Source organism: Prinia subflava, chromosome 1, assembly GCF_021018805.1.
Source record: "Prinia subflava isolate CZ2003 ecotype Zambia chromosome 1, Cam_Psub_1.2, whole genome shotgun sequence".
Taxonomy (NCBI): Eukaryota; Metazoa; Chordata; class Aves; order Passeriformes; family Cisticolidae; genus Prinia; species Prinia subflava.
Genome location: NC_086247.1, coordinates 105,912,634 through 105,933,034, shown reverse-complemented (window position 1 = coordinate 105,933,034; position 20,401 = coordinate 105,912,634). Strand labels below are relative to the sequence as shown.

General features: G+C 39.6%; 1 protein-coding gene across 1 annotated transcript; it reads right to left on the bottom strand.

The window, feature by feature from the left end:
• Positions 1 to 839: 839 nt before the first annotated feature.
• On the bottom strand, positions 840 to 20,188 carry MLH1 (mutL homolog 1). The gene is made up of 19 exons (XM_063406422.1): positions 20,053 to 20,188; positions 18,714 to 18,804; positions 18,494 to 18,592; positions 17,330 to 17,403; positions 16,180 to 16,252; positions 15,819 to 15,910; positions 14,427 to 14,469; positions 13,717 to 13,805; positions 11,364 to 11,476; positions 10,693 to 10,786; positions 10,019 to 10,172; positions 8,969 to 9,321; positions 8,060 to 8,211; positions 6,573 to 6,681; positions 5,676 to 5,739; positions 4,965 to 5,129; positions 3,989 to 4,081; positions 3,521 to 3,634; positions 840 to 2,993 (listed from the first exon to the last, which is right to left on the bottom strand). The coding sequence occupies exons 1-19, from the start codon at positions 20,157 to 20,159 to the stop codon at positions 2,826 to 2,828; spliced, it is 2,247 nt and encodes a 748-aa protein (XP_063262492.1). The 5' UTR covers positions 20,160 to 20,188; the 3' UTR covers positions 840 to 2,825.
• Between the last annotated feature and the right edge of the window lie 213 nt (positions 20,189 to 20,401).

Here is a 20,401-nt window from a genome sequence, read left to right as displayed (position 1 = left end):
CTCAATCTTCAATCTGGAACAATTTTGTACACTCCTCTCAAATCTACCTGTAAAACCTGCAAAGTTGTGACAAAAACCAGTGTTCAATCCTGCCTTCCCCTGGGATATTTCTGCTCTCCTTGGGTACCTGAAGGAGAGTTTCCGTCAGGGTAGAACCGGCGACAAAGTATCTCTATAAGCAATGTGCAGGGGTATCACGTGGTTTATTGTGAAGGCTTTGCTTGTAGCTGCTGGGCACAGCTAAAGCAGGCCAGGAGAGCAGGAACAGCGAACCGAGCCGAGAGAGAGCTACAAATCCCGTACATTAAATATCTTTCTAAGCTGAAGAGTATGAGTTGGACCAACCAATCTAATACAAGATGACAACATATACAGCCAATAGAAATGTCCCACCACCCAAGGCAAGCAGAAGGGGATTGTTTAATCAAACGATCTGGCCCTCAGCTTAGCAGAAGTATATTGTTTAATCAAGGGGGCTGGCCCTCAGCTTAGCAGGTCATTGTTCACAAGCTGATGGCCCTGCACCCCACACCCTAAATCTCAAAGCATGCTTTCATTTCTATCTCGCTTGTTGAACTCAGACTCCCAGAATCTAAACCACCATATTTGCAAGGTCTTTCTACTTCATCTTTCCCAACAGGTACCCCCAGCTACATCTCCAGAATGTTCCACCAGCCTTTCCCTAAAGAAGCTGTTTGCTTTTGATTCTAATAGAGGTGAGACGATGGTTCATGTGAAGGCCTGTGGTAATGGACTGGATTGCTTGGCATGACTGTGACAGCAGTGTGGCTTTGTGCTCTTTGTAATGTGTTGGGTTTTCTTTTTGTTGGGCTTGAAAATGAGATTTAAGAAGTTTTATTTCAAGAAGCTGATTTGAATCAAGGATTTAAAAGAAAAAATAACCCAAGCAAGCTGTTAACCAAAGTAATACCATTACCTCCTTGTCATGTATCTCTGACAGAAATGTTTTGATTGATGGTTTATTGCAATCTTAACTTCAGAATATACTTTGCAAGAAAGACTTCCTGCATTTTTATTCAAAGGAAGTCAGTTAAGCAGTAGCAGATTGCTTAAAGCTCTGACATATATACAGATTAGAAGAAAAAACTATTTGCCCTTTATTATGAGTGTTTTTCATTTTGTGACAGAAACTTGGCACTATGTAATCAGGTTTCCATTAAATACCAAAAGGAGAAAAAAACAGCAAAACCAGAAACAAATGGGCATAACTTAGAATATACTTATGATTTTGAGAGTTACTTGTTTTGTGGGGGTTCAGGAACTCACACAGCAGTGTGATGAGGAGCTGATATTTGTTACTTGGAATGAGAGTGCACATCAGACTGCTGGCACACAACATATAATGTAAGTATGCCTGTGGTGATTTAGAGACATTTCTCACATGTATGTGTCAGAGTCCAGTTCTTTTGGATGTTCCACAGAGGGAGCTTTTCATGTTCAATATCAAATTTACTTACTTGATATATTAGGCTTTACATGTGAAGAGTGATACAGCACTATGCTGAAATCACAAGACAAGCATGCTAGCAAGGGCAAGATACAATGGAATCACAATACAATTTCCATTCGTGGTTCCTACATTCTCCACAATTTCCATGCCCCCTCATTGCCAGAAATAATATGTAGGCTGAGACCAGCTGAAGCCAGTTGCACACTTCGTATTTCATTTGCTCAGGAACACGATTCTCCAATAGTTACCCATTGCCAGGATTGTCATCAAAGAGGGGGACAGAAAGAAGATGATGCTTTCTGGAACTGTGTGGTTTTCTACTATTGAGAGCTCTCACTCTTTTGAAGCTGGCACATCACAGGTGAGAAATTCAGCATCTGCACTTGGCACCCCTGAAATATATGAAGTTACACAGCACCCTGTGTTATACTTTACTTGAGGCCAGCAAATGCCCATCTGAGAGGACTTGTCTTTTTGGACTGGTATCAAACTGCTGCCCTTCATGAGTATTTCTCAACATAAGGCAGGGTTTGGGACATCAGCAATCCAAGATTAATGCTTCTGCTTGTACCAGTTGCTTTCAAACGGAACAGAAATCTTTACAGTGCAAAAATGAAGCTTGCTTTCCTTTTTGGTTTGGATGCTAGATGCCTCTTGGACTTGGAAAATTTTTTTCCTTGTTGGGACACAGCCTTGAAAGTAGCAGATCTCCCAAGCCCTACTCATTAAATTGGAGACAATTAATATTATGTGTGCATCTCAATTTACTATCTGCCAGAACATTCCCATTTCTTTTTTCTGACTCTTTGATTAAAAGGGAAGGGATTTGCCTCATTTCAGCAAGGGCCCTGAAATATTACAAACACTAACTCCTGAAGTAGCAGATGATTTTAAGTGCTTTGCATGTACACTCACATTGCAGGTACTGTCAGAAAACCGTTAGGCTTAAAACAAAAGAATGCAGGTAACCTAGTTTGATTTCCAGAGGCAAGCGAAGCTAAAACATTCACATTTCAACTAAACTAAGCTCTATCTTCTTCCACAATCACTTAACCCAGTGCATTTTCTTCAGCAGAAGTGTATTCTGTTAGCAGATTGGTTAATAGGGAAACTCAGATTGTAAGGGGAGATTTTATTTTAGGGATTTTTGTTGGGTTTAGACACAGCAAAAATGATTTCTTTTTACACTTTGATCAACAGAAGGAAAAGAGACATTTTACTGTCGTATTAGCAGTTTAGCAGGGTACTACATCCCCTCTTTCCTCCATCAAGATTCCAGCTTTACCTTCTACTAGATAAAACTGCAGGTAACATGGTGTCTATCTAAAAAAAACAGTCTTTAATAACTACTTGCTCAACATCTTTCAAAAACTTTATACAGGTCAGGCAGGTTAGCAAGCTGCAAAATGTTGCCATCCTCTGCAAAGTGTTTAGGAGGTAAAAGATGAGTCCTAAAAGCTTTGTAAAGCACATGTTCCACAGTCCATTTCCATGTTGTAGAACCAGAATCAGAATCTTCATTCTGAAATACAGGAAAACAAGGACAAACAAACTGAGGTTCTGTTTAACTTGAGGAAAGCACACCTTAAAAACTTTACTATGTAAGACTACAGCATTTATAAAATTCTGCTGGTATTATAAAAGTTCATTCTATAAAGTCAATTCTAAGCTCTGTGAAGTCACTTGCAGAATGGGTGAGCTTAACTGATTGATTAGGCAGATATTTAGACACAATCAAGTTGTACTTTTACTTTATATACAATCTTATTCTTCTATAGAAATACAGTATAAAAAAATACAGTCCCAACTCAGTGGCCAAGGAGGCTTGTAATAATATCAAATACACTGCAATGCCCAAAGTTATAAGGTTTCCTCAATACCTATAATACTTCAGAACATTTAAGCCACATTCCTTCAGAATTTTGCCACACTGCTACTGGATTCAGTTCACTGAAAGATCTGGGATTAGAAGTCTATATTTGAAAGAGTAGAAGTTTCCTGTATATTGTTAGTTATTTGCTCAAAGGACTAGTTACAGTATTCTGGTACCTCAGAGTTTGTTGGGTTGGATTCTTCTGTTATGTATTGCTTTCTGATGGAGTAGAACATGGCTAGTTCTTTACTCAGGCTTTCGAAACACTCCTTTTCTTCATCCCAATTTACCTGTTACCAAAAAAAAAAAAGTTATTTTATAGAATCTGGGTAGCAGTCAGAGACTTGATAGAGATTCTTAATATAGAAAATTTATATTAATGTATTGGCCATTTTTGTCCTGGTAAGGCAAAGGTATAGAATGAAAAAAGAGGGTAGGAATGCAGGCTTTTAGATCAAAATAGAAGCTCAGTCAGTCAGTAGTTATGAATACAGAGGCAAAGCATAACTAATCAGTAACCACAGAACAGCATCTGGAACACGTGACAGTACATTTAAGCTGCACCAGAAACTGCAAAGGCAGCCTGGAATTGCTTGAAGTAAAAAAAGTAATTGTGCATTAATAAAATCATTGAGAGAATATACCTCTGTGGCCAAGCGCAGGATAAACATAGGCAGTCCTTCCAATGGTGGGACATAGTTGTCTATCAGAAGTGGTAACCCAGTAAGATTTCCTTCCTGCAAGACAACACTGCTGGTTCAGTAATAAAAAATAAAAAATGTTCTTTCTTGCAGTAAATGCAAGACTCTTACCAAACTCAGTGAGCCTTACAAGTTTTCAAAGCCCGATACCAGGCAGACACTGCATGAAGAGAGTTATTGGTGATGGTTAATTTCACAAAGCATGGATTAAGCCACTTGGCTCAGGGAGTGGCTGAATTCAACCCTCTCCTCTAGCTCTAGGTTACACAAATACCACTTCCCAGGCAAATATCCAAATGAAGTGCCTGGGCTTGATGAAGCTGTTCACTTTTGTATAAAGTAAGGGATGCCCTAAAGACACAAAAAAGACACACTGAGAGCCACAGTGGTTCTGCAGCCCTGTCTGATTTGAGCTGGTTAAGATGCACACCTTGTTGGTTAAGAGATCTGCATTCTAGTTACAGAAGCAATGACTAAATTATGGACTGCCCAGAGAGGCTGTGGAGTCTCCCTCACTGGAGATACTCAAGAACCATCCGGACACAATCCTGTGCCATGTGCTCCAGGGTGACCCTGCCTGAACAAGCAGGCTGGAACAGATGAACCACTGTGGTCCCTGATTACCCAACCCATTCTGTGACGTGGTAACTAATCAAACAGAAACTTTGTGTACCACCCTTCTTAAAGGCAGCATAAGTCCGGAGCATTTTAAATGAAATAGTTATGCCACCTAAAATCTTACTGGATCTAGTTCTTAGTGATGGTAAGCACTGCAAGCAAACTACTGCAGTTATCTGTCACCAAATGTACAATTATGGAATCATTTAGGTTGGAAGAGACCTTTAAGATCTAATCCAACCATAAACCTAAGTGCCAAGTCCACCATTCATTTACTGTCAGAAGTAATAGCTGCAGTCACCTCATCAATTTCAAGAGAGAAATAATCTTTCAACATTTCAGTCTTCTGTTTCAAAAACTCTACAATGTACTCAGCAAGCCCTTCTTTTGGGCCATCTTCTTCTGTCCAGCCACTTTCAGGATCCTCTAAAGCAAGCATTGAAAGCTCATATAAAGGAGCTGGCTCCTAAAAATGAAGAAGGCAAAACTTTGGTTAATGATCAGCACACGCTATTGGAAATCTGTAACTCCTTTCTTCACATACCAATTAATTGTAATACATCATTTCTGGCCTGCAGAACGAACAGTTCTGTTTATCATAACCAGGATAAAAAGGTATGAATTTCTTTCTTCTTTCTCTGCAGTCCACAATCCCACTGAGCACTCTGATATTTTACAGGATAAACAGTGGCAACCAACACTGTATTTCTGCAGACTGCAAATTCAAATTTATTATTTGTCCCAAGGTAATGTGCAACAGCAAAACTTGGTGCATAAGTACAACTGACAATAACAACAACCAGCCAGGATGACAATTTAACAGTAGCAGCTACAAATTACTATGTTTTTTACAGACTTTTCTTACTGAAAAACAAAACAACATTCCTGTAGTGGACAGAAGCCAACCTGACTGTGCAAGCAAAACTATGCATATGTCTGAAAGGACAGCCACATTGTAAATACATTTTTTAAAAATTCTTTTCTATAGGATATAATGTAAAATTATACTTACAGACAACCTTAAGACTCCAAAGTTTGCAAAGTCATAAATAAGTATCTGGTAGAAGAGTTCTTGGCTAAATTGAAACACAAATGTTAATTATATGGACAGGATTGCATTATCTCCAAATCAGTATAATGAAGAAGGGAAAGTAAGGATCATGCTGGAAACATCAGATACACATATACAGTCCTATTAATAAAGATCTTATTTTACAGGATAAACAGTGAAGCGTTTAAGGGTTCACCTGCATTATCTAGATGTTTATAATTAAATCTGTTTCTTGGTTTCTGACATCATCAGCCACAATAGTGCAGAAAGGTTACATACTCAAGTACCCAACTGCTATCAATTCCCTGATAATTTATATTTCAACTTCTTTACTCCTTTACTGCACTGTAAGAAATGCAAAGGAACTGGGAAATGAATAAACATATCTATCTCAAGTCCATTCTCTGATTTTTTGCAAAAATTTATGCAGCTGGCCCTGTAAGGCTGCACAGGCAAAATTACAAATTTGGTGTTACAATCATGTCCTGCAGATACTCTTAACCCAACTGGATACAATGTTTTCAAGGACTTTTTTGAAGCCTCTGCTTTATACAGTGTGCTGCAGATGATCCTGAGTGAATCATGATGATCATCTAGATCATCATGAAGCAGGAAGAAGTCTTTCCCTTCCCACTGTCTGTGAGCACACAGTACAGCAGTTGGCATTTTAATAACACTGATTCCCTGCAACTTTTCCCAAGAGTGCCAGACTTCTTCCCAGTGTTCTGAATGGACTGCTTAATCTTTAGCCAGCAACAAGAGAACAATGCTATTTTCCCTATAATTTCCTTCCTTCTTCTAATTAGCTTCACAATTGGTACTTATTTCAGCTGCCAACAGGTCTATCAACCCTTTTACCTGAGTTTTGTTGTATTGAGGAGGTAGAGTTTTGTCTGGTACTGGGCCAGAGCCCACTGAGGACTGACACAACCAACAAATGAGTGCTCGTGTAGCATCTCCTGAAGTTCTGAAACAACAGAGAGGTGGGAAAGAAACAAAAGAATGTCATTTAATAGTTGCAACCCTGCCCTCATGTATTTAGTTGAGTGGTTTGTGTCCTTCTGGCATAAAAGTCTCAGATTACTGTTCAGTCACTCCTAACACCTCCGCTTCTTCTTATATCCTTGTACGACCAATTATTCACAAGTTTTGAAATATTAATAACTTTTGTGCACAAACTATTAAAGCGTAACAGAGAATAGTTATTTAACATTTCAACTACAAATGCAAATCAGAAAAAATAAAACTAAAGTCCCTGTGTTTGAAAAGCCTTCCAAAATTAATTTCCAGCCACAGGAGATTGGTGAGGAGCACATACATACTTCAAAAACTGCAGCTGTAAACAGCTGTGCAACACAATCTAGGGATTATCAAACTAAATTGTAGACGTGTAATAGAAGAGGTCCGTAATTTTATTTTCATAATTTATTTTTCTCTCACAAAGTAACTTTTAAAAAAAATATATAGATGAGTGAGAAGGCTGGGAAAGGTATGAGAAGTCAGATTTCATAGGAGAGTTCACTTTAGTTCACAAAAAAACTTCACTAGTTGCCATGCCTGGGAGCTGCAGTCACAGCATGTACAAAGCACTATGCTAATTCCACTTTTAATGTTTTCTAAAGGAATGTATCAGACTGAGAAAAGATTTCTCTTTCCAAAGTCTCTTTTAGGTACCTCTAGAGATGTGAAGATGAGACTCAACCTCAGGCAGCTTCGCAAGTATTATCATGCATTTTGAGACATTTTTGGGTATTTTAAGGTTCAGGGACAACTCCTTGATTTCAGTATTTAAACAGTGACAGTCAGATACGGAATTACTGGGTCAGAACTACCAGTCATCTGCAAAACATTTACCGAAGCACAAGTCGAGTAAAAGTTCATGCTTTCTAAAGTTTGAGATTCTTATCAATTTATAGAAAAGTTATTTATTACAGGTATCTTTGTGGAGTGTCTCCAATTCTTACAACCAAAAAAGTCAAAACAAATCCAACAAAACCCTCAGCACGTGAGATTCCTAGCATTTAGACATATGAATAATAAGGGTGTGAGTCAGTGTAAGTTGCCTTCAGAGGCAACTGAGATAAGAGGGAAACACCCCAGAAAGAATTGCAAACCTGTTCCCTTTGTCTAAAACAACTCTTAACAAAAGAGAGTATTTTACAAGCCTCATCAATTCATATAAGTGGGACAGATACAAATAAAAACGAAAAGCAAAAGCTTTTGTTAAAAACTTGCTTAGCAGCACATTAAGTTCATTTGGGCTCCTTTTAAATACCTTTTCCATTTCAAGCAGTCATATTTACTTGGTGGAATAACAGTAATTTTGAGAGCAAGGTCTTGCTTACTTGCATGTGCCTGGTCACTGATTTCCTCCTGGAGAGTCAAGACACTGGTCAAGTTGATAATTCTCCTTCTAGGGGTGCAGGCAGCAGTCATGTCCTTTCTGGTGTCATCTTTCTCCAATTCTTCCAATTCCATGTCTTCCCGTGGTCTCTTCCTGCAATACCAAAACTAAAGGAATTATGTTCAATTCTCCTATCGCTTAGGCCAAACACTGCAACAGATGAGATGCTCAATTCACCTGCTCTATATTAACACAGGAAACGCAGACAGTTTCCCAGAAAGATAGTTTTATTTTGCTTCTGAGGAATAACTTGTAGGAAAAGGCAGTTCAGAATTTTAAGAGAATTTGTGACACTCCAATACCAATCACATCAGGCAACTGTTACTTAAGCACCAAGCAAATTGGGCTCTAAAGGGCACATCAAAAACGCTGATATTTCTAACGATTTTCTTTTTCATGTCCATTTTTCTGCAATACTGGGGAGAGAGCATCAGATTCCCTCAGAAGACTTTGGCTTTTTACAGTAGCTCCTGTAGGATCTATAAAGTTTATAGCACTGTAGCCATTACTAGGGTAATGCCTGTCAAATTCAGTGATGTAATTTCTATCCCTCACAAAAGGGAGGCTTCCAGAAAGAGACAGATCAATATGATCTCCCTAAACTAATGCCATTGTTTGTACTACTTCCTGCCTTTCAGTATGAATAGAAACCCTATTCCAGTCACAAAATTTACGAAATTTACACAGATTAGGTTTAATTTCTCAATAAAATGTCACGAAAAGTTATTTAGAGAATTTTTCCCTTCTAGAAAAGCAGAAGTCCAAAGAGATCACAAAAATCTATGGTTTCAGGGCTGTGCCATGAAATAAATAGGTAGCCTTGCACCAGTTCAGAAAAGGTGGGACTTACCGAGAAGTCTCAGGAGACAAATGTCCACTCTTGCTCAGGCCCCCAGGCTTCACTGTATGCTCCTGAACATCAGCCATCTCAACCAGGTCACTGACTTCTTCCATTTCAGCATCCTGGGGCCTGTCTGCACCCTCTGGAGGTCCTGCATTAACCTCTGTTGTCACTTCAGTGGGGCCTGCACTTCGGGGGTTGTTCACTGGCTGAAGAAAAGCATCCAATTTCTGCTCTCGGGAATCAGTGCGGACCATCTGATGTGCATAAACTTTATCACCGGTTCCCTTGGTAACCACAGAAGAGTTTGCTGCTGATTTTACAACCTCACTGGAAGTGCAGTCAGCCCCTGGAAGCAATGTCTTAATTCAGACATGAGGAAGCAAAGAGAAGAGATAGAACAAGGAGAAAAAAAGAAAGATTAGTCACTCTTCTCACAGTATCTGACTGCTCAGAGGCAATTTGAAACCCCAAGCAACACGACCTCCACTGCTTAAAAGGCCACCAGCTTTGCACTTGCTATCCACCTAGAGTGAATGTCATCATCTTGGCATTAAAATCATTAGTTACCATTCCTTTGTCTTTAGGAAAAGATCTTTAAGGTAAAAAAAAAACCACAAGGTAAAATTATACTAATTCTTATGCAATGTTTTACATAAAGAGAGAGTAGAGTGTCTTCCTGACTTTTTTTCTGGTAAGATTAAATCCAAAGTGTTATCAAATACACAAAACAGTTACTTCAATCACATCTTCTTCACATAAACCAGGGCAGAATAAAAAAACAATATAGCACATGTGAAGGCTAACATAAAATCAAGACAACTAATCAGGTACTTGACAGAAACGTACTTTAAAATGTTCTCATACTTTTTTTTCTCTCTTTTGCCTTATTGTTAATACTGGTGTATTAAAGTAACTTGAAAACAGTGCAAAGATCTAAAGATACCAGTACAACACTGGTAAGTGCCATATTTGCAAAGATTTTACTACTGAACAGAGTAAATCATTCCTAACCATTAAAATAATGCAGAACTTCCATCACTCCACAGATGTTCTCACCTGTGTGAAGTACATCCTTGAGGAATTAGAGCCCAGTAACTTGCTCTCTACATGTTGTTGCACACGCTCCAGAATACTGTCTTCATGAAGAAAATGGACCTCGTGTTTTGTAGGATGCACATTCACATCTACATTCTGGGGGGCTATTTCCAGGCTGGAAAACATTTTAAAAGAAGTTAACCTAAAATATCCCATGGATGGCAGAGAAAGCAAAAACTGGTTCAAATTTGACAAAATTTGTCAAGCTTGATGACATTATTCCATACAAAGAAGTCAAAAAGATCCTGAACTCTGCTGAAGTTATATTACAGTCAGACTTGTTTAGATAATTAAAAAAATCACTCACCAAAATAGCTTACACAGGTCAGCTTAAACCAACCTCTCCATTGTACAGCTACAAAATCCCACTTTTAGAAATATCTTTTACTTGCAGTGTCTCAAGAATTAATAGGAAAGGACTTCAGCTGAAATAACAGAGATTCACTACTTCTAAAAACAAGGTCTGTCTTCCTAAGATTTCCTTAATGTTATGTAATTATCTCCTGCCTGGCGATTAATTACCTCAGTGCAATGCTTAACACCATTATGAGGAACAGAAATATCCTTCTAAACTACTCAGCCTAGTTATATCCTACAAGACAGTACTAAAAGGCTACTTCTTCCTATTACTTTACCTTAAGTATAGGAATGGGTGTGTGCTTTTTGGCAAATAAGCAGCGTACACCGTTTCTATGGCTTTGCGCATAGCGGCTGACTCTACCAACCGATCTGAAACACAGAACACAGCGCTGTTTCCACAGAGCCCAGATGGAACACACTGCACAGTGCCCAGCTGCTCCCTCAGACAAACATCTCCATGCTTTGTGTCTTCAAAGGGAATCTGTTACACCCATTTCCCCCAAGACCTAGTTATTCTTCATATAAAACCAGGAATAGACAGTATTTTCTCAGCATGTTTTACACTTGGAAATATTTTTTCCCACAAATACTGAAATAAGACGACTACCTTTTCATTATTGCATACAGTCAAGGTTTGTTGCAACCCATGCCAGTGTTGCTACAGAATGGCGAGCTCAATCTGTGTAAGCTGGCAGGACACAGCCATAACCTTGATACTCCAAAGTTTCTTTAGGTCCAGTCTTAGCTATTTTCCACTAAATAAACTGCCAAGTGTGATGCACATTACAAATCGAAAAAAATTTTTAGGATTTACAATTCATTATATTTATTCTTAAAAATGTTTTTAAGAACACTCATGCACTTTGTAGGTCTTCAAAAAGTTTTGTTCTTCTGATTATGTAGGCAACATATGACTGCACAAAATGTTGCCTTTTTTTAAACTTACGGTTTATGAAGAGTAAAAATATACACTTCTTCACAGAGTAGTTTGCATTCGTGATGTAACCTTTCATTTTAAAGGCCAGATTTGCATCTTCACAGCCCACTTCTATGAGTTCCCTATTAAGTTTGACAGAAACACAAACAAAACATTAATTCTTCTGTCCATGTAAATTTTGAGCAGTACTCACAAGCAGTGATATTCTGTTTTGCCAACTGGCAGGGTCAGCACAAAAGACACAGACACCAACTTTAAGGGTGGAGTGTAATTAACTACAGTTCAAAACAGCAAAGAATTACAAAAGGGTAATATAAGTAATGCACCTAATCATTACAACAAAACATTGCCTACAGTGATTAAGAAAATACATCACCAGTCACCCTAACACTTTACAACCATCCAGATCCACACATCAGCTGGGGTGCCCCTGTCACAGCAAAGGACTGGAGAACCACTCCTGGTAACTGGGAAATCCTACACAGTGTGTCCACACATAGGTGAAGACTCCACCTTCACTGGGAGAGGGTCCAGCTTTTATATTGTTGAATAATAAAGCTCATCTAACTCTAATGAGGAAACATCTGGTTTCATTCTCCTCTTGGGTTCCACCCAAAGCCTGGCCAGGGCTCAAGGAGGAACCAAGGGAGTTAGCTTTGACCATATACCTCCAAACAAGGTCAGATGTCTGATATCACAGCCTCGTCCATCCTCTAAATATGGAAAGATAAGTATGTTCTTATCATACCACATACTTTGCTAATGATCATGTGTATTTTGCTAATGAGCAGATACAAATATCATATAACATATGGTTGGAAGGTTCATCTAAAGGTCAACTTTGGCTCAGGCCCTATTGCTCAAGTCTCACTACTTCACATACTGATCTATCAGTTAATGAAAACACTAGAATTATTTGAGAGCTCAAACACTGATTGTTGGGACACAGTAATTATTTAACCAGAACTGCATCATTTCCTCTTCTTAAGCGTAAACTGGTAATGTTGTATGGTTGGAATCTGTAAAATTACCCCCATTATCTTTTTAATACTGCAACATATCACAGCATCCGCAGCATTGTAATCTATTGATAATTCTAATATGCATTTAAGTCATTGATGGTGATTGACAAGAACACTTCAAAATTGTCTGCAGCCAGGAAAGAGCAAATAAATTTTTTCTTGGACTACTTTGTCCATTTTTGTCAGTCGAATATGGTCAGTCTTGGTGGTCTGTTAAGAAGTCACTAAAATGTCAAAACATCTCTCTTGCTCATGTACATAGATCCTAATGTTAACTATTTTCGTAAGAGTTTTAATTATTTTCATAACTCATTAGTCAAGAAAAATCCACTTTGGTAGTTTGTGAACACAGCTCTCTAGGAAGGTGTTATGCCAACTTATGAAGTTAACACAGAACAGACTTAAAGGATACTTATTTCCAATTCAACCTCAATATATACCAATATATATTGCCATTTTTATTTGTTTTCAGTTTTTAACACCATCTTGAACTAGGTAAATTTTTGTTTGAAAAGAAATTATCAAAACATTTACTTTAAAATGGACAATTTCTCCTGAACTGTACAAAGGAAAAACTCTTATCAAACAAGCATCCATAGTAGGAATAAACGAATGCACAGCAAGGAAAAACATAGAACACTACTCAATACGTAGTAGCCTCTCTATTTTGCTGTGCTTCCTAAAGGTGTTTACATGAATTAGAAGTTAGATTCATTAAATGTGAAGCTTGACTTCAGTCAGTAACAGAACAGAATCAAAGTGACACCCAGCTATTCATGGGACAAATTCATACAATTAATTCTTCACCGCTAAAAGTCTCATAAAGAGAATTTTTCCTAAAATAGCAGATACATCTTCAAATATGATATTTTGGTTTTTTAATTTTTTATCTGATTTACACTGATTCAGCTAATGTAGCTTTTGTCAAAATAAGAAACCATAATATTTTAGAAAAAAACACTATGAGTAGCTTCAAAATTTAGCAGGTAGCAGACAGAAGAGGCAAGATTTTCATGGTATAGGAAGAGGCTAGACACTTGTAGAGAACAAAGGTTCAGCTTGCTGTTTTTATATGAGCACAAAGAAAGTTACAAGCAGATGGTTCCTTTTCAGTGCATTAATGAAACAACTTTGTAACTTTCCTCTTCACTTTGGTGCACAAAAAAAGTCACACATTCTGAAAAAAAGAGAGAGCTCTCTAATTGCAGCAGTGCCTCTTCTCCAAAATTAACTGTGAAGGAAGGAAGAAAAGTTATCGCAGCCCACAGTCTTTAAAGAGAAAAGGGAGAGTGATCCACTGGAACGCTTCATATCAAAAGGAAATTTGACATCAATGGTACCTGCTAACAGCATTTCCAAAGATGGCCCTAATGTTGTCCACTGTTGAGGCGTTGGATAAGGTTCTAACATCTGACACGGTATCACCTTGCTAAAGAGAGCAGGAAGGAGCATCAATCAATTCACCTTTCAGGAGGAAGTTTTAGAAATACTTTAAATTAAACAATAACATTTCTAAAAAAATACTCAGAGAATAACATAACATCATTATATTGTTTTGTATCCTTATTTACTTATTTATGCTCAAAAAAAGCAATGGATGGTAAATGGCACACGTTTACAGGATCAGCTAGAGCACATTCGAACCACTGAGGCTAGTAAGGAACACCCTCAGTTCAGTAAATAATTATCAAAAATGGCACAGAACAAAGATAATCTACCCTAGCTTCTTTCATACAGCACTTAGTAACCAGGCTCTCCAGAGAAGTTGAAACAACACATAAAGCTAAACCAAATACAGCACTGACACACAGAAACCTCAAAGTTCCTGAAAAATGTATTTTTGTCTTGTTCACTTCTAACTGGTGTGCTTTCTACCCAAACTGCACCAACATACCCTTCAACATTTCAGTATAAGGGAAGGCTCTCTGTGCTGTTCCAGTTGCAAAAGATGAAGCGCAAATTTTCTGGCATTTTCAGATATGCACATTATGTATATATACACAGGCACATACAGACACACAGCGAAATTACAGAGACTTTATCTACACACCTTTTTAACTGAAAAGCTGATGCCTGAGTTGTGGATGGCATACCTGAAAAATAGATAAATAAAAGTCTGCAGTATGCAGTGAAAAGGTAATTGTTTCCCTTGATTGCTGAAAAGCAGGTAGGAATGGGGGAAAGCAGTTCCTGTTAGACAGTAGTGCAATTTGAGCCAAGCTGAGCATTTGCAGTCTGAATAGCTAAAAAAAAAAAAGTGTGTCCTATTTATAACTCAACTGTAACCAAAAGAAATTCAAGGATCAGCTTAGCTTTTTTCACAGAAAAAAGGATCAGCTTCTACAGACTTGTTTTTTCAGTTTCACTGTACAGGTTTAACAAAAAACCTACCAAAACATCCTCAGTATACGAGAATCAAGTTTCAACTACTATGGAATAGCATCCAGATAATGACTGGCCCACCCTTCTAACTTCCCTCACCCAGATAGTTCAGGTATCTGTGATCCCACAGCTGAGATCTGATATGCTACAGCTGCATAATCTTGGCTCAAAATGCTAGGGAAATCACTGCATTGAGAGAAAAAGCACACCATAGAACCTTGCAAGATGAGAAATATAAAAATGCAGACAAAGATTAGACTACTGTGACTGTGAACTCAAAAATTCAAGGGGAAAAAAACCCAAAATCAAGTACCAGAAAAGTCCTAATGAAAAAGAACAGCCAGTGAACTGGAGGGCTGTAACTCAGCAAGACTTCAGATCATCCTGTTCAACAGAGCAGCAGGATCTGACCCTCCACATCCTGACTGAAGTCTGCCCAACACAGTAAAGACTCAAACAGTTTATTTGGGGAATAGGGTAAACCTTGGTATACAGTCTAGCTATACTTTGCAACCTTTTGTGTCTTCTGAAACTGTAAAGCAATTATTTTGCTTAAATTGTTCAGATCCTGCTTGCAAAACCTCTGCACACTATGTAAGACTACAGCAGTGGCAAAAGATGCAACCATGTGGCCCAAGAAGGGAACACCCAATAGCTAAAGTGATATTACTCCTTTTTGGAGATGTTAAGTTGCCATTCAACTTTTATATATTCAGCCAAATTTCAATACTCCTGAGCAATTTTTACGTGAATTCTATTCAGCCCAGGTACATTTAAAAGATCACTCGTACAAGTCCATCACCATTTCTCTGCTGGTGCTCTTACAAATAATTAACAGTCACAGACAGAACACACTACTTCCTATCTGGATTTTTCACACTAAAGTGGACGGACTGTTATCTGACACTACACACTAACAAATAGTTTAAAAAAATGCAACAAACAAAATCACCACCACCACAACCAAAATGATACCACCACACAGTTGTCAATTCCTCTGAAAAACCCCAGTACTCCCCATGGCAGTATAAAAAATTAGGAGCCTCCTATTTTAGTTTACCTGCTAACAACTTCTAGTATTTTTGCATATTCTTCATTTGGATTCTTTAAAGCCTTCCTCCTTGTACTTACATTGTAGAAGAGATCTTCAACCTACAGAGAAAAAGTTCACAATTAAAAATAATTTTTAAATTCTCTCTTACTATAGGATTAATCGAAATCCATCTTGTTAATTTTTATTTTAAGTATAAATTTTCTGAGAATACTTTGATTTATGGAAAATCAACATTCAATTTATTCCTTAACTCCCAGGTTCACCTAATAATCTGCAGCTTCAGAGGTGATACTGTAATGTACCTTACAATGTAACTGGTGCAAGGGGAACAAAAAAATAATGAGAGAGAACAGGCACAAAAACCTACTGTGATCTGAGTTCCTTGGTTTCCAGCACACGGCTTCGGAGGAGCTTTGATTTTTCCATCACTGTAAGTAGCTCTAGGCAGAAAATACAAAGTTGTCAGACATCCAGATTTACAGGAGGGCAGACATGGACAGATGAAAACAAGGGATGAAATCAAAGAAATCCCATCATTGTCACTCCTCCCAGCAAAGAATTTGGGACACTGAGAATTAGCTTCCTCCACCTTTCTGCTAGAGTAAAACTCTTCACTGACTGTAAGAGCCAGAAGGGCAATAGAGGAAAGGGAATAGTACCAGAGGAAAGGAGGCAGATTATGGCATATGTGTTTAGAAATTGTATTACTGAGACTTTTCCTCTAAGGCAGGATTACTGCATCTTTTTCTTTCTTTAATAGCTAGACACAGCCTAATGACAATTCTCCCATTAGAGTTTACGCTTCAGTTATGCTAACAATAAATTCTTTAGTGTAAGATCTGTTTCCTTTGACACTAACAGGATTTCGAGCATAAGAGATTTCTGACCCACACAGGTATTTCAGCAAGTTATAGAGATGCTTAAATTCAAAGGACAGACATTCTCTTTCTCTCTAACATACCCTGTGTATTTAATGCAAGTCACATAATCTTTTGAAAAACCAAGATTCAGAACATCTCTTTTTTCCCCACTCTCTTTTCTTAAAAGTAGTTAAGGAATTGATGGAAAAGCTTATAATTTAGATAAAGTTTTCAAAAGAATATTCAAAACTCTTTTTGGATATGATAAAGCACCTATTGTACCATAAAGATATGATAACAAACTAAGTTGTAAGTTCCTGTGTTGAGACTTGTGAAATTTGCTAGATATGATGCCCATAATATATATACAACTTTTTACCCTGAAATGGAGAAAAAGACAAATGTTTAACCTACATTAGCTACGGAAATAGAAGCTCTTTCCAGATTTCCTGACTCCCCACCCCACTTCCACAAATTTTAAAATACATTATTAAGATAAAGCTTACTTTTACAATTTGAAAAAATATATTTTCTCACATTCCAAGTCTTTTTGATACCTGCCCTAACCACACCTTCCTCTGCAATAAGAGCTCTGAAATTGATATATCTGTTTGTTATTGCATGCAGCAGAAGTCACCTGGATAATAGGTAGCATACCTGAATGCACACTTTGCATCAGCTGTTTTAGTTGTTACTGTAACATGGGCAACATGACTGATGCTAGCCAAGGCCTAGGAAAAGAGAAAGCTTATTTATAAACCTTGATCTGGAGAACGCTGAGGCATGTCCATACTTTAAACACCATCACTAAATTTCAATATACCACTTGGAAGTAATAAATAAAAATCCTTACAAGGAAATTGCAGGTCAGTAAAGCTTAAACAATTTTTAGTATCTATAATACTAAACTTCCAGTAATTTTATCCAGGAGATCCTTCTGGCTTCCCTAATATTTTATTATCTCTGATGATACACGTGGTTAACCATGTAGCATAACTAGAAGAAATTTGCAAAATTATTACAGTTGTGCGTTTTTCTTTTTTGTGTTAACTAGAAAGCAGCTGGAAGTTTTAGCTGTTACTCTCTAACTCTTGCCAAAGTCTTTCTCTTGACTATAAGTAATATTACAAAGTTAGGTTTTCCTGGAAAACTCAATGGACCTGCCTACACAGATGAAACCAGCTTTAGGACCAGACTCTGCTGGCTGTGGAGATGATTATGTTGAAAGTGTGTGAGGAGAGGACCCACACAGTGTACTCTCTGGAGCATGTGAGGATCTACGTATCTGAGCACAGGACACACACTCATATATCTTGTTCATCCAGAGGGGAAAGCTAAACTCATCCTTGACTGTTCTTCCAGAGTTTAGATACAGCCTATGAGAGTATGAAGAATCAGTGTATCTGAGGGGTCAGAGGTGCTAACTTTGTCTAACAGCAAAAACAAAGGAAGACCACTGTACATTTTGCACATTTAGTTTCAAGTGTGGTATTTAGACAAATGTCTGACATTGAAGATTTGCCTTCCACTCAAATCTTCCACTGTCTTTTTTACCTGTAGGTTCCTGGACCATCATTTGAGATGACAGGCTTTGCTTCAATTAAAAAAAAAAAAAATCTTATTCCAGAACGCAAAAAGAATGTATACCTCACTATAGGCATCCACCTAATCCTGAAAGACACTGGAACGTATTTTGAACTATATTTACACAGCAGACTTTCTCAGAAAACAAAAGCTTCTGTAAAGAGTACTGGGAATGTGACAACCCATTACAGCAATGAACAACAATGAACTGTTTCAAAACCTTGATGAAGAGCTTACCTCGCCCCTAAATCCATATGTAGAAATACTAGCCAAGTCTTCAAATTTTTGCAGTTTACTCGTAGTAAATCTCTCACACACAATGTCTAAATCTTCTTTCTATGTGAAAGGGACAAGCAACAGTTACTTTCTGAGTTTTTTCAAGATCAGAAACACTTATAAATTGAAATAATGTTTAGTACTAAACAGCAGCATACACCTGTCAACTTTGTTTACTTACTCTGATACCACAGCCATTATCTTGAACCTGGATGAACTTCAGACCACCTTCTTTAACTACTACCTGGATACTCGTAGATTTAGCATCCAAACTGCAGAAACCAAAAAAGCAAGAAAGCAATTTCAATCCCAGAGTTCTGTTTAATATCTTTATCCATGACCTGGATGAGGGGATTGAGTGTAGCCTTTTTCAGTTTGCAGATGACACCAAGTTGGGCAGAAGCATTGATCTGCTGGAGGGCAGGAAGGCTCCACAGAAGGATCTGGACAGTTATATTGATGGGCTGAGGTCAGTGGTATGAGGGTCAACAAGATGAAGAGCCAGGTCCTGCCCTTGGGTGACAACAACCCCATGCAGAGCTACAGGCTGAGGGAAGAGTGGCTGGAAAGCTGCCATGTGGGAAAGGATCTGGTGTGCCGCTCTAACAGCTGTCTAAACATGAGCCAGCGTGTGCCCAGGTGGCCAAAAAGGCCAATGGCATCCTGGCCTGTATCAGCAATGGTGTGACCAGCAGGACCAGGGCAGTGACTGCTCCCCTGCACTCTGCACTGGTGAGGCCACACCTCGAATCCTGTGCTCAGTTTTGGGCCCCTCTACAAGAGAGACATTGAGGGGCTGGAGCGTGTCCAGAGAAGGGCAAAGGAGCTGGTGAAGGGTCTGGAGCACAAGGCTGATCAGGAGTGGCTGAGGGAGCTGGGGAAAAGGAGGCTCAGGAGTGACCTTATTGCTCTCACCTCCCTGAAAGGAGGTTGTACCAAGGTGGGGGTCAGCCTCCTCTCCCAAGGAACAAGTGATGGGGCAAGAGGAAATGGCCTCGACTTGTGCCAGGAGAGCTCTCGGTTGCATATGAGGATATATATCTTCACAGAAAGGGCGGTGAAGCATAGAACAGACTGCCCAAGGAAGTGGTTAAATCGCTGACCCTGGAAGTATTTAAAATACCGGAAGGTGTGGTGCTTAGAGACATGGTTTAGCGGTAAATTTGGAGCGGTGGGTTAATGGTTGGACTTGACGATCATGGACGTCTTTTCCAACCTAAATGATTCTATGAATTATTAACCTGGCACCGAAAGCAAACAATTCATCAGTTTCTCAAACAACAACAAGGCAAGCCGGAGTACAAAGGCCAACAGGAACGCGGCTTTCCAGGCGGCGCTGCCTCCCGTGCGGTCCGCGCGAGCGCACGGCGGTACCGCCCCTCCTCGGGGCCCGGGCCGCGCTCGCCCCTCGCTGCTCGCCGGGGCCGGGACGCGGGGCCAGGACGCGCTGTCAGCCCCGGCAGAGCTCCCCCGCCCCACGCAGCGCGGCCGGGTCGCGGGAGGGGCGGGCCGCGCGTTACCAGTTCTCGATCATCTCCTTGATGGCGTTGGCCGGCCTCTGGATGACCTCGCCGGCGGCGATGCGGTTCACCACGGCCTCGTCCAGCCGCCGGATCACGCCGGCCATGGGCGCCGCTCGGCACGGGGCCCCCGCGCGCCGCGGCCGCGCGCGCGCGCGGCCGGGGACGGGCGCCCCCTGGCGGCGGGAGGCCGCGCTGCGGAGGTGCTGAGGGAGGGCGGGCCCGGAGCCGCCGGGGCCGCGGCACGAAAGGGGCCGTGTGTGCCCGGCCCGGGCGTCCCCGGCCTCAACAGGCTGTGCCTGAGCCGGCAGGGACCTTGAGGCCTAGAAGCCCAGTGATATCCTGGGGC